The following is a 12,839-nucleotide window of genomic DNA, read 5'->3' on the forward strand; positions in this document are numbered from 1 at the left end:
CTCTGAGTGGCTGTTGCTAGCTTTAGTTAAACAGATTTTCTAGGTGAATGTCAGTATCGGTATGGATGGCACCGCCGCAGGGTTGCCAAGGTGAAGGAAGAGCCCCATAACCGAAGCTGGCGTTTATAGGTTTAAGTTCGTCCGCGTACGCGGTAAAGGCGGCCCACCCTGTATTAGAGAGTAATACAGATTCGGCGACAGAATTTGTGTAGAAAAAGCTATATTTGGATGCTGCCAACAATCCCGTTAACAACATGGGAGAGCACCACTCGAGTGTCTCGTAGGGCCGCCCGTACGCCCCACTGCAGGATGATAAACGGCGCCTAATTGCAAGAAGGGGGGAATGGATCTTGTTTATCGGGCGTATTAAGGTCGTGGGTGGAAAACGCAGGAGTAGTGGTAGTTCTTGTATGCTTCACTTCTCTGACGTTTGTTACCTACTCCTCACGTTCCGAATCTCAGCTCATCCATTAGGATCTTTTACGTCCGAGCCGTTTATGAGAAATCGACTTATGCACTGCTCACTAAGCATCGGATTGAACATTCAGAGAACTGCAAATGGGTTTGTCCTCTATGCTGCTGCTCCGGCTAGTCCTAGAGCTTGGAAAGTGACATATCTAGAGTACATCAGGTCTCTCACTTATTGGTGGAAGCGAGCAGCAGCCACGTGCGGAGAAATCAGTGAAGAACTAGAAAACATCCGCCTCTTAAGTTTAGGTAAGGACTTCATGAAGCGAGTCTATACTGCCTTAGTTTCGAGGTATGGCGTGCAATTGTCATCGATTGACAATGGGCCTGTTCAAATCAGCGCTAAATGAGCCACGCAGATACTAAGTGATCCACTGGTCCTGACTCGACGCGGGATATCTTATGTAAACCTTGGAGGATGTGAGTCGGCGCATGCCAGCCTTATTACACTTTTATCAATACCCAGGAAGTGGAAGCAGCTGTAATCTAACTAAAAGAAGTAACGCTTGCTTAGCCGTACGAAGACGGCCGTAATATATGTATGAAATTGTCTGCGACTAGCCAGACGCTGCCTTAGGCTGTTGATTATTTTTACCCCGCACGAGCTATTAGCGCTTAAAGACTTCGAGTCATCCGGTGGCGAGACTAGCCTATACTACTCCCTAGTTGCGTCTGACGCTTATACAAGCCCCTTAGCCCCGTACATTGTAAAGGGTCGGGAAGCGGAGCATAACTGTTCGCCGGGATGCCCACTTGGTCCCCAGTAAAGGCGGAGCCACATGGAATTAGTCGATTTAACTAGTGTCAAATAGGCTGCCAATGCGCAAATACGGTTTCAACCGTTAAGGAACAGTGAGCGAAGGCACGCTAGTAGATAGTCTGTCTGTATCAACAATTACAGAATGATCGGCAGGCTTCGGTGGGGCGGCGGGGTGAAATGTAAGCATACAGGCTACTTCGATAAAGCTAGCGTGTAGCGGTTATTCACTATCATGTGAGGTTCCTTAATGAGTATGGAGCTACGCACACTGAACTACTCAATCAATATTCACCCGGTCACCCCGCTGGGCGAAGGTTAGAGCCTATTAGATGGCTGAACCGATGTGTTAATTATGATGATCTTACGGGTTATTCCGCCATCCTGGTTTTGCTCAGATCGGGATGAGGCTCGAGGACGTGGACTGTGACTGACCGTAATCTTGTCGCACAGCGGGTCCCAACTTCGTGGAGGGTCACCCGCACAGTCGAACCATGCCTCCGGCTCAGAGACAAGTCGAAACCGGTAGAACATCTGTGAAAATCCGTACCTCTCGCAGAACCGATGCTAGGAAGACCTGATCGGTTAGGCAATGTGAGGTCCCGATTTGGATGCAGGAAGGCGAACCGTAGGGCTTCGCGCCTACTAAGAACACCTTCCGCCTCCAGTCCCGAGAGCAATATAAGCAATAGCCGTCTTGTGCTTGAGCATATCAGCGTTCCAAACCGGCGGTTCTCGGCGTTATCAAGAGTGGTAGATGATAGCAGTTATTGAGAGCGTAAGGTGCCGATGTCCATACCGCGTATCAATTCTGGGCTTTGGAATAGAGCGTGTGTAAATAAAGGCGGAATACCTTATGAGAAGGCAACGTACCCCGTCTGATGTGGATCTAATATACATAACGTCGCAGGTGACTAAGCTGATTCGAGGGGGCTTCCTACACCTACTGAAGTGTGTAAGAATCGGTTCATAGGTAAAGTTCTGATATCTAGAGCCTAAATCATCTTCGACCGTCTGATTGAATGTCGATCACGAGGAGTTTGCTATCGTTTTGACTAGATAACTGGGTCTAGTAGGTCCGCGGTACGCACTAAGTGAGAATGTAGTACCGCACAGTGCCGAACGCAGCCACGCTAAGTTCGCACACAGGAATTGGTCCAGACTGTAGTTAATACCTTTTGCCAACTGACTGCGTTAGTTATATCTGGACGCTACTAGCCAAGACGTGGCCCCTTATCAACAAGAGTAGGCCGACCTAGTAGAGATGGGAGCTAGCTGAAACTACGGTGATATTGACCAATGTATTGAGTTCTCTTCAAGGAGGGTGAGGTCCTCTTGACTCATTGGTTATTCGATCATCTTACCCATCATGAACTCTCCATCTGTCACTGCTCTGTCTCTTTCCTCCCGTGCACTCCTTCCTGAGATCACAACCCCATACACGTGGAACCCTTTGCGCCAATGTTAGGCCAACAGGTTCCAACCCTGATGTCAATGTTGACCCAATATTGGCATGGTTACATGGAACTTGGTTTTTATGCTATACCGGGCACGGCATTCTGTTTTTTTTTTGTTTTACAATGTTTCTAGCTTTGTTGAACATCTAAATGTAAACGTCTGCTTGTTGTCTTCCAGGTAAAGTGTTCATCACCTACTCACTGGACGCCGCGCCCCACGTTCTAAACCTCGCCAAGTTCCTCTGTGCCAATGGCTTCAACACCATGGTACGTGCATTTTAATAATAGACCACCATACGCTTTCACGGAGCAATACCAGTGAAACAAACCCACATGCGGGTACGTGGGTTATATTCAGTGGTAGGTGAGGGTTTGTGGATCACACAGATGTTGTGAAACTGCCTTCCTATGGGCATTGAAGGCAGTACAGAAAAAATGTGGACTCCATCTGTATGGGATGGCGTGTTGCCCCTCGCACGCATGGGTTTTTTTCCAGGTGCTCTGGTTTCCTCTAATTCTTAAACACTCATTAATTTACCAGTAATACCTTCATATATAGAGGACCGCAGAGCTTAGGGAGAAATTTGGTGCCGGCTCACCGTCTGGCTGTTGCCTTCCCGCTCATCTGTGGTTTCTCGCGCCTCTGAGTCATCTCTCTTTTCGAAAGTGAGCGAATACTGTGTGGCGCATTGCAAGTTGCAATGACCATTATCACTAAAAATAGGGGCCACGTGTCCAATTGCCCCTCTATTCGTATATCCCGGCGCTTGGACTCCTCCGGCCCAATGGTTCCGGCCTGTGTGATCAGTAGCCCTTCTAGATTAATATATCCAAGTAGGGTTTGCGCTAACGAGACGAAGCGTGGTTCCATGCGTGTCTCATCACCATCGTGTGGCCTCCTAAACGAATGCCTCTGGATAATTAGATATTATGGGCAAGAGCAGTGTTCTTAATTTTGCGGGACATTGGCAGCCCCATGGTGGCCTTTAGTGTGGTCCCTGACATGCGACCCCTCACAATACACAAATCTGACAACACCCCATCGTACTGTCAAAACCCATTAGTTTGAAATGTGTGGCGGCCCTCACACTGATGTCCTATTGGCAAAATAGTCTCCCCTCTGAAAATTAGGGAAGAACACTGGGCTAGAGCCATCTTTAGATATTATGAGACCAAATCCATTCATTGAAATATTTTTTCACTGCACAACCGATCTGCGCTGGGGCCATGCCGAGCCAGCCCGGTGCAGCTCAGGAGGTGCCAGGTTTTAATTTTTCCACTGCAGACCTCAAGCCATGCCGCTAACATTGCACGCAATGATGAGTCATTAGTCCCGCCCCCGGCCCTGCTTGGCTCGGGGCCACATTCAGATGTCTTGTAATGTGGCACTGATGAGATTTTAGATTCAAATCTGTTTGATATCACTCTACTCCTGGATAAGCGCTAAGATGGTTGACCACCATACACATGGTTGTTCCGGGCTGTGGGCAGCAGAAGGAGACATCGCAGCGATACACTACGCTGCTCCTGACATGGTCATCTGTCTTAACCACCTGAAATTGTAGTTGTTGACATGCATCTACATCACCCATACAAAAGAAGAAGAACAAGAAGGTAGCAGAGGGTTTGTGCTGAAAAATCAATTGCTGAAGTGTACTTTTGTGCTCCCACCTTCAATTCACATTGACCAGTACAGTGAAGTATGGTCAAATAACCTCGATGACCCACAGCGGGGAAAGCATTCATTCGATAGTGGAGTGACAAAAATGTTGAACACGTGCCTGGTTGGTTCCACCCGGTCTGCACGTGCTGATATGAGGGAATTTCCAGACACCACACACACACAGCTCTATCACATGGAGACATCACATACTGGACGCAAATGAGCGTGACAGCAACGAAGGTAGGTGAGAGAAAATGTAAAACAAAACTCCGCATGCTCACACAGAGAGCAGCACATACATATGCTAAATATTAAATTCGTCAAATCACACGCCTGGTCGTGCGTTGCATTCACAGCTGGATGTTTTTTGCCGACCAGCTGAGAGGCATTGACGTCATCAAGTTCATGGACACCTTCCTCCTGGACGTAAGTACCAGAGCAACGGCCATGAAATGCACAAAATTATACTTATTACTGGGCTCGCATTTTAGTGAAACATCAGGCCCATTGACGCACGTTATCCCATTTTGAATGCCTTCAAAATAAGGTTGAAAGCCTTTATGTAATTGGAACCAAGTCTATTGAAAACTGTCCAAATTGATCAAACGGTTTCCCAAACGTTTAAGATATAAACCATATCAAAAAGCACCGTTAGCAAATATTCATTTTGCCCTGACAGCTCGCCGTTGGCTTGTGTCCTGCTATTTGGCCACGGTGGCGAGATGTGACCTTCCTCGTGCGGCATGACCTAGGTCGTAGGTTTGATCCCGACCCTGACGGCTGTATATATGGAGTTTGCATGTTCTACTCGTGGTCTCGCGGATTTTTCTCCGGGTCCTCCGGTTTTTTTCTACACATTTATAAACATGCGTTGAGAGTATTTGGCTGTTATAACATTTCCATGTAGTAAGCCACTTCGTTGAGATATCATTTGTGGCCAGGTTGCTTCTGAAAAAGAGCTATATAGCTCAGTGGTCCTTACCTGATAAAAGAAAAATAGTTTTAGTTTAGATTTTACCTTCCTCAAACGCAAGTTGTGTTCTGCTTGTGTGCATACTTCGCCTGGGTCTGCACAGAAGGACTACATGATCATCGTGGCCGTGAGTCCCGGCTACCGGAGGGACGTGGAGGGCTCGGTGGGAAGTCTGGACACCGACGACCACAGCCTGCACACACGCTACATCTTCAGACAGGTGCGTGCCCGTTCACACACCTCCGATTAGCAAGGTTGGCTACGTATGCTATAAGAATGGAGAGAGTACAAACTGTTCTAATATAACCATTCTTGTCATCATCGTGTAATCCACAGCTTCAGAACCAGTTCATTCAGCAGGGATGCCTCAACTTTCGAGTCATCCCAGTGCTCATGCCTCCAGCCTCCAAGGTCAGTGCTCTAGCCCAAAGTAGAACCTGCACACGCACAGCCGGTGAACAGGTGTGCTTTCATTGTTTTATTACGCGTTTGGCTTGCTTTGAAAATTATGGCATTTATTACTTAACATTGATTTATATTCGTGCGGTATTTTTTATTTCTCACGTGTTGACGTTGTTTTTTTCCCTGTTTTCTATTTGCTTCTTTGCCGTACTTTATTTAACTTGTTTTACATTTTTCTGACCCGTGTCACTCTGAAACGAGACTCGCCCTGCTCGCGTATGTCGTCACCTGGCTAATCAAATCATGCTGGCTTGACTTGACGCTCCGTGAAAAAGAGCTTCATAGCTCAATCGGATTCCTTCAGATAAACAAAGATTGTGATTCTGTGTTGCGGCGTACAGGACGACGTGCCGTCGTGGCTGCAGAGCACGCTGTGCTTCCGCTGGCCGCGGGACTTGGAGGGCATCCTCCTGCGTCTCATGCGAGAGGAGAAGATCGTGCCGCCCCCGTGGGAGAGCTTCCCACCATCACCATGGTTCCCGTGTGACGCCGAGACCCGCAACAGCTAAATATTTATTATCATCATTATCGCTCCATATATGTATATCTACTGCGCCTCCCATGCAGTACATCTACGTATGTATGTTGAGCTTCTTTCGCACTGTACGTAGCCAACTGTGTTAATCAGAGGTGTGGGGGAAGGACAAAAAACTAAACACAAAAGCAGTTCTAAAGAATGAGTTTTCAATCTAGATTTAAAAGTGCATAGCTCCAGTAACTTCCTAATATCGCAAGGAAGAGCGTTCCAGACAGCCACAGAAGCGCATCTAAATGCGCACAATGCAGTGACCGTCTTTGTTCCATGGCATAGTCAAAAGCGGCTGCTGGGAGAATGACCAGGTTGTACGCGATGGTTTATGGTCCTTGAGCTAAGGAGAACCCCCGGCGGGAGCTGTCACTGTGCGGCGCAAGGTGAACGCAGCACCGATTGCAGGTGGGCAATAGTCTGTCCAGAGAGTGTGATGTTGTGCGCTGAGATGATTCTCAATTCAGCAAATAATTAATCAACTCTGGAAAATTCGGACCATGAAGCCGGCACATGCACCTTTGATTAACACGGTTGGCTATTTATCGTGCAAAAGAAGTTCAACATGCATACATAAATGTGAACAACTCTTTTTCAATGTGACGGATCTATAACGTCCACAGTGAAGCACACAGCAAGTAGTATTTATGGATGATGCACCCTCAGTATTGACCAGGGCGCCCACTGGGCTCGAACCACGGACCTCTGACACAAGTGGCAAATATGCTTCCACTGGGCCATGTCACCATCTCCCCATAGGATACAATGACCAGCCTGGAAAAATGTTCTCGCAAATTTCCCCACCTCTCCGCCTTGCTGCTTCCATTCTCTTGTTCACGACTCCCCTCTTCCCCTGGTGTGTGATGTCTCCAAGCCTCGAAGACATTGTTGCATCAATCGATATCATAATTATCAATTCATGCGTAGGTGCTAGGTGGACTGTTACATCACAGGATTGTGAGAGGTGGCCAGCAGTTTGGGGAGGACTTTATCCAGCAGTGGAATGAAAATGGCTGGTGATAATCATGTAAGCCATTTGACAATCCACTGCTGGATGATGATGTTAACTACCTCGCCTGGTATACAGGAGGTCGTGGGCTCGATCCCGACCCTGACACTTGTATATTTGCAGTTTGCATGCTCTTCTCGTGGTCGCGTGGATTTTTCTCCAACCGGGCCCTCCGGGTTTTCCATTCAATTTAGAAACATGCGTTTAAATTTCCACATGATAATAAGTCACTTCGTTGACCTTTTTTTTTGCCAGGTCACTTCTGAAAAGAGCTGTAAAGCTCAGTGGGCCTTACCTGGTAAAATAAAAATAGATTCATAGAATGCCTCCCCGGAAATTGTTTGAATAGCCACACATAAAAGGCACAAGATTCACAAAGGATCATGGTGTTGCAAAGCCAAGTATATATGGTTTGAATAATAGGCCTTGGAATATGAAATAGCTATTATTATTTAGCACCATTAATACCGTTTATCCAGCACCATGATTGCCAGGTCACTAATGCAAATCAGTCTTACCCTGGTTTCTCATTCTCACCTGGTTAAACAAAATAAACTCGACTATTGTGTTTTTATATATTAATTAAACACAGCTGTTTACTGGTTTCATCCTGGAGCATAACAGGACTGTAATTAGGTTCAGAATGGCAATATTCTTAGTGAAACTTGTGCCTTTTGTGTGTGGTGAGAGGGCTTCTTTTCACTCCAACTGCCTCCAAGAATCACACTTGTCATTATTATGCAATATTATAAGTTATACTGTCATAGCAATGACTCACATGTATGTGAAGAATCGATGGTGCTTTCATTTTGCCATTTTAAATCGCATAATCGATCTAATATTTGCGAGAGTAAGAGTCTGGAGCCAGATTATTGTGGGGAAATGTACTGCCTAAACAATATGCGTGCATTGTTGTTGAATGTGACGCGAGTGAGTTGAACGTGAATCTGCAGCTTTGCTCTTCATAATGCATTTGTGAGCCAAGTTCTGGTGCAGATGTACATAAGTGTCGGCTTTTTTCTGTCGACATCATTGTTTCTGTTGCGTCTCATTGTAACATGTGGTGCGTATCTGCACTTGCTAGTAACTTAAAGCTACAACATTTCAGGAAGTTTCAGCTGGGACACACATTGAGGGGCTTCCTCCCTCTCTCTGAAGTTGGTGCTGCTGACTGCTCGTAGACCTATCGACTCGTCTGCCAATCCCACACACAAGTCGGGTAAAAGTGATTTCCTGCGCAGATGTTTACTGTCCAGAACCAATGGTGGAAATTCCACATTACTATGGTAGGGGTGAGCCTATCCATAGGAAAACCGTTAAATTTCGATTTAAAGCTTTCGTGACTGCAGGGATTCAGCTTCTTGGTTCTTTCGGTAAAGTCACGTAGAAGGGAAATAATAAAATAATACAAATAAAACATTATAAATACAATTCTCACGACGTTTCGGCCACAACGCAAGCAGCCGTCCTCATTCAGACGCTGTCTTTCCGACAGACCTGTTCTTCACCTGAGGACGGCTGCTTGCGTTGTGGCCGAAACGTCGTGAGAATTATTTATGTTTTATTTTTTATTATTTTATATTTCCCTTCTACGTGACTTTACCGAAAGAACCAAGAAGATGAATCCCTGCAGTCACGAAAGCTTTAAATCGAAAAAGTTGTTTGTTTTGTGTCTATATGTTTAGCCATAGCAGGGCTTGTATGAAGATGGTTAATTTTTTGAGGTGTGTTGTCAATATAGTATTTCGTAAGTGGTAATTTGCAATCCTTGATTGAATTAAAGTTCAAACAATAAATCATGTACATATACATTGTATTCACATTGTTTTTTTGCATTCATGACGTGTCCAATTGTACTATCGGCGTCGTGTCCTTATCGATTCATTTACAGCCCATTGTCAATCCACTGATGAAGGCTTCCCCATACCGTGTCAGTCATGGTGGTTTTTTGACCACACTTCGTCACGCTGGTCAGTGCGGATTGGTAAAGGGAGGAGCGGCAGAAACCTGTCCATGACCGATCCCTGAGATCTCCCAAGCTAAGCAGGGGTGAGCCTAGATTAGGAAAGTGCTTAGAGGGGTGACACTTGCACAACAGATATAGGCTCTGGGAGATCCGTAACGCAGTGCAGCAAAGTCCATCCCCGACCTCCGATTGGCACGGTTGGCTATGTACGGTGCGAAAGAAGTTCAACGTCCACACAGACAACGCTGTTCCGTACTTCTCTGCTTCAAGCATTCACCAATCCGCGCTGATCACTGGTGAATTAAGCGGTCGTGTGAACTGGTGAAGTATGGTTAAATAGCCCCCACACCACGCGGACAGGCACTGATCCAGCAGTGGATTGACAAGAGGGCTTGTACATGAGAAGGTTCGTGAGGAGGATGTTCTGCGTGGGTTGGGTTTAGCTGCACTGAGTGGCCAGTAGGCGGCGCGAGACTACCGCTGTGGCGGACAAAGAAGATCGTGACGTTGTTGGCTTCATCATCCATCATCGTCAGCCATCGTCATTCCACTCCTGGATGAAAGCCTGGCTGTGTAAATTCAGTTGTCACGAATTGCACGAGAAGCGTTCTGCCGCAATCAAGTCTTGAACTTGAAAAACCCCCTGAAAGATAGCTTAATAACACGTCTCTACAGTACACGTTTAGTGTATACATGATATGCGGAGTATCTCCTTCTGGTGTGCAGGAGGTCGTGGGTTCATCCTGACGCCTGCTGTATATTTGGAGTTTGCGGTGTCTCTCTCTCACATCATCTTGACTTAAAGCTTTCGTGGCTGTAGGAATTCATATTCGTTGGGTCTTTCGGTAAAGTCACGTAGATAGGTTGAAAGAAAATAACAAAAATAACAAAAATAACTACTCAGCGGTCTTACCTGGTAACTACTCGTAGTTTTGTTGTTATTTTTATTATTTTCTTTCAACCTATCGACGTGACTTTACCGAAAGACCTAAAGAATATCTCACATCATCATCAAAGTCGCAAGATGTTAACTACCTCGCCTGGTCTACAGGAGGTTGTGGTTCCATCCCGACCCTGACGCCCGCTGTATATTTGGAGTTGGCGGTGTCTCTCTCTCTCTCCGTGGTGCGTGGATTTTCTCCGGGTTTTCCCCTCCACATTTATAAACAACGTCACGCGTTTAGAGTATTTAGCCGCTATACATTTCCACATAAGCCACTTCGTTGAGCTATTATTTGTGGCCATGTCGCTTCTGAAAAAAGAGGTCCATAACTCAGCGGGCCTTACCTGGTAAAATAAAGCGTTTAGTTTGAATCACGAATGCAGTTTATGTACAGTATATGTGCAGCCCTTTTGCCAATCCACTGCTGGATTGAGGGCCGACGTCCACCCCACTGCCCTCGCCGGGCAGGTGGGGTGGACGTCCGCACCCTTCACTCCCTCCTCCACCGCGTCGATCGGCTCCCGCCGGGCCCCCGCCGGGCCCCCGCGGCCGTGTGACCGGCGCCCCTGCGCTTGCGCCCCCTCTGAGGGACATAGCTACATTGCTGGCTCACCGCCGCACGGGGTTATTCCACACACGCCCGCGTACACCACCACTAATGCTAACGCGGCGGCGCGAACGCGCGCGCCCCTGCAGGCGATATATATAAACACGCGCACGCCCCCACAGTTAACACTAAAGCGGCTGCGCGAACCGCGGGCGAATATCTCAACGAGCGCTCGTGCTGCGGCTCTGCCCTCACTCTTACTGCGCAACCGCCCACGGAGCCGCAACACAAATCACGGACACCGCACAGATGCTCTGTGCTAATGTTTATTCACGGCGGAAACCCTGCACTGCCCGGAGGGAATATTCTGCGAGCAGAGCCTAGCCTCCTGCAACCCAAGTCCCCAAACACTCACACGCCCTATCACGTACCTCGCAGCCGTACTCACGGCGTCGCACGGACGCTGTTAGAGTCGGAGGATGACGAAAAAACCTCGCCTACCACTGCCTCGTAGCAGCACTCGCTGGCGTCCTACGGATGCTGCGAGCGGCTCGAGGAGGTAGGACGGCGACGAAGATGTTGAAGATCAGATCTAACCTGAACCGTTTTTGGCTCCCCTTTTTACCCCCTTGACTTTTGAAATCCAGAGTTATGTCATCCTGCGCAGCCAATCGTGCACCTACCTGTGATTTTCAACCGTTTCTCTGCCCTTACAAGGAGCGTTCGTCACGTTATTTTACTTGGTCTGTGGCGGTGGGATCCCCTGACCTCATCGTTTGCTCTGCTCGCTTAATATTTCACCCCAGCCCTCTCCCCGATGTCGTGCGTGACTCATTGCGGCTGGCCCGGTGAACCTTTGTGCGCTCAGACAATTTTGCCGCAATTTGATTTGCGCTGTGAGGGTCGGCCAATCTCCTGGCACCGCAATGTGACCTGTCCTGTGGGGTCGCCCAGTCTCCTGGGAGGGTCGGCCAGTCTCCTGTGGGGGTCGGCCAGTCTCCTGGCACTGGGAACCCCGGGACTTCCCACCTAGGGGCCCTTCGGATGAAAACCCTGGTGCCAGGCGATCCCCGCCGGGATACGACGTGTGTGTGTGCTGCGTGTGTGTGTGCTGCGTGTGCTGCGTGTGTGTGTGTGCTGCGTGTGTGTGTGTGCGTGTGTGCTGCGTGTGTGTGTGCTGCGTGTGTGCGTGTGTGCTGCGTGTGTGTGTGTGCGTGTGTGCTGCGTGTGTGTGTGTGTGCTGCGTGTGTGTGTGTGTGCTGCGTGTGTGTGTGTGCTGCGTGTGCTGCGTGTGTGTGTGCTGCGTGTGTGTGTGTGTGTTGCGTGTGTGTTGCGTGTGTGCTGCGTGTGTGTGTGTGCTGCGTGTGCGCTCAGGGTGGGGGTCAGGGAGGGGGGAGTCGCGGCGCTTGCGGAGTTTCTCCGCGGCCGTGGCACACCACCGCCTCGCCGACAGCGTCGCAGGTCGTCGTCGTCGTTGTTGCTGCTGCTGCTACTTGACCATACTTGACGCTGGTCTGTGCCTGTTGGCGAAGGCGGGGGACAGTCCGACTATGGATGTTGCTGCACTGCTGCTCTCTGCTGTCCGTCACGTAAGCCCAAGCCTATATCACCTGTTACGCATGCTGGGCGCACATCCGAAGCGCTATCCAGGCTCAAGCTATACTCAAAACTGCTCTAGAGGAGTTGTACACCCCTAGCTGCCAGTGCTATTCAGTGGCCTAAAATAAAATGTTTCGCTCCGGATGATCGCTGCAAAGTATGACCTGTGTTTTGATTTAGTGTGCTGATCTTTAAGGTGCATTTAAAAATGTTGATACTCCGACTGATGTTCCTGCTGTTGTGGAGTGACTCATGCAGCCAGCTATGGTCGAAGGGTTTGGTGGTACATGATGTTTACGTCGTTTATTGTGAAAATTCGGTCACAGTCCCTATGATCACTGTTACATTGCTTTTATGGCCTTATTTTGGTGATTTAGAAAAGTGTTTTGGTTTGGCCATGTTTGTTGTAGTACGGAGTTAGACTGATGGCCTTAATCTAAGTTGTCTTGTGGTTGTTTGACTTGCATCC

At 48.2% G+C, this 12,839-nt stretch overlaps 1 protein-coding gene across 1 annotated transcript; it reads left to right on the forward strand.

The window, feature by feature from the left end:
• Window positions 1–4,723: 4,723 nt before the first annotated feature.
• Window positions 4,724–6,267, forward strand: LOC121851934 (E3 ubiquitin ligase TRAF3IP2-like). The gene is given in 5 exon segments (XM_042346003.1): window positions 4,724–4,771; window positions 5,422–5,538; window positions 5,655–5,729; window positions 6,122–6,227; window positions 6,230–6,267. Coding segments are annotated over 5 exon segments (357 nt in total). The 5' UTR covers window positions 4,724–4,750.
• The last annotated feature ends 6,572 nt before the right edge of the window (window positions 6,268–12,839 follow it).

This window comes from Callorhinchus milii, unplaced genomic scaffold (assembly GCF_018977255.1).
Source record: "Callorhinchus milii isolate IMCB2004 unplaced genomic scaffold, IMCB_Cmil_1.0 Scaffold222, whole genome shotgun sequence".
NCBI lineage: Eukaryota > Metazoa > Chordata > Chondrichthyes > Chimaeriformes > Callorhinchidae > Callorhinchus > Callorhinchus milii.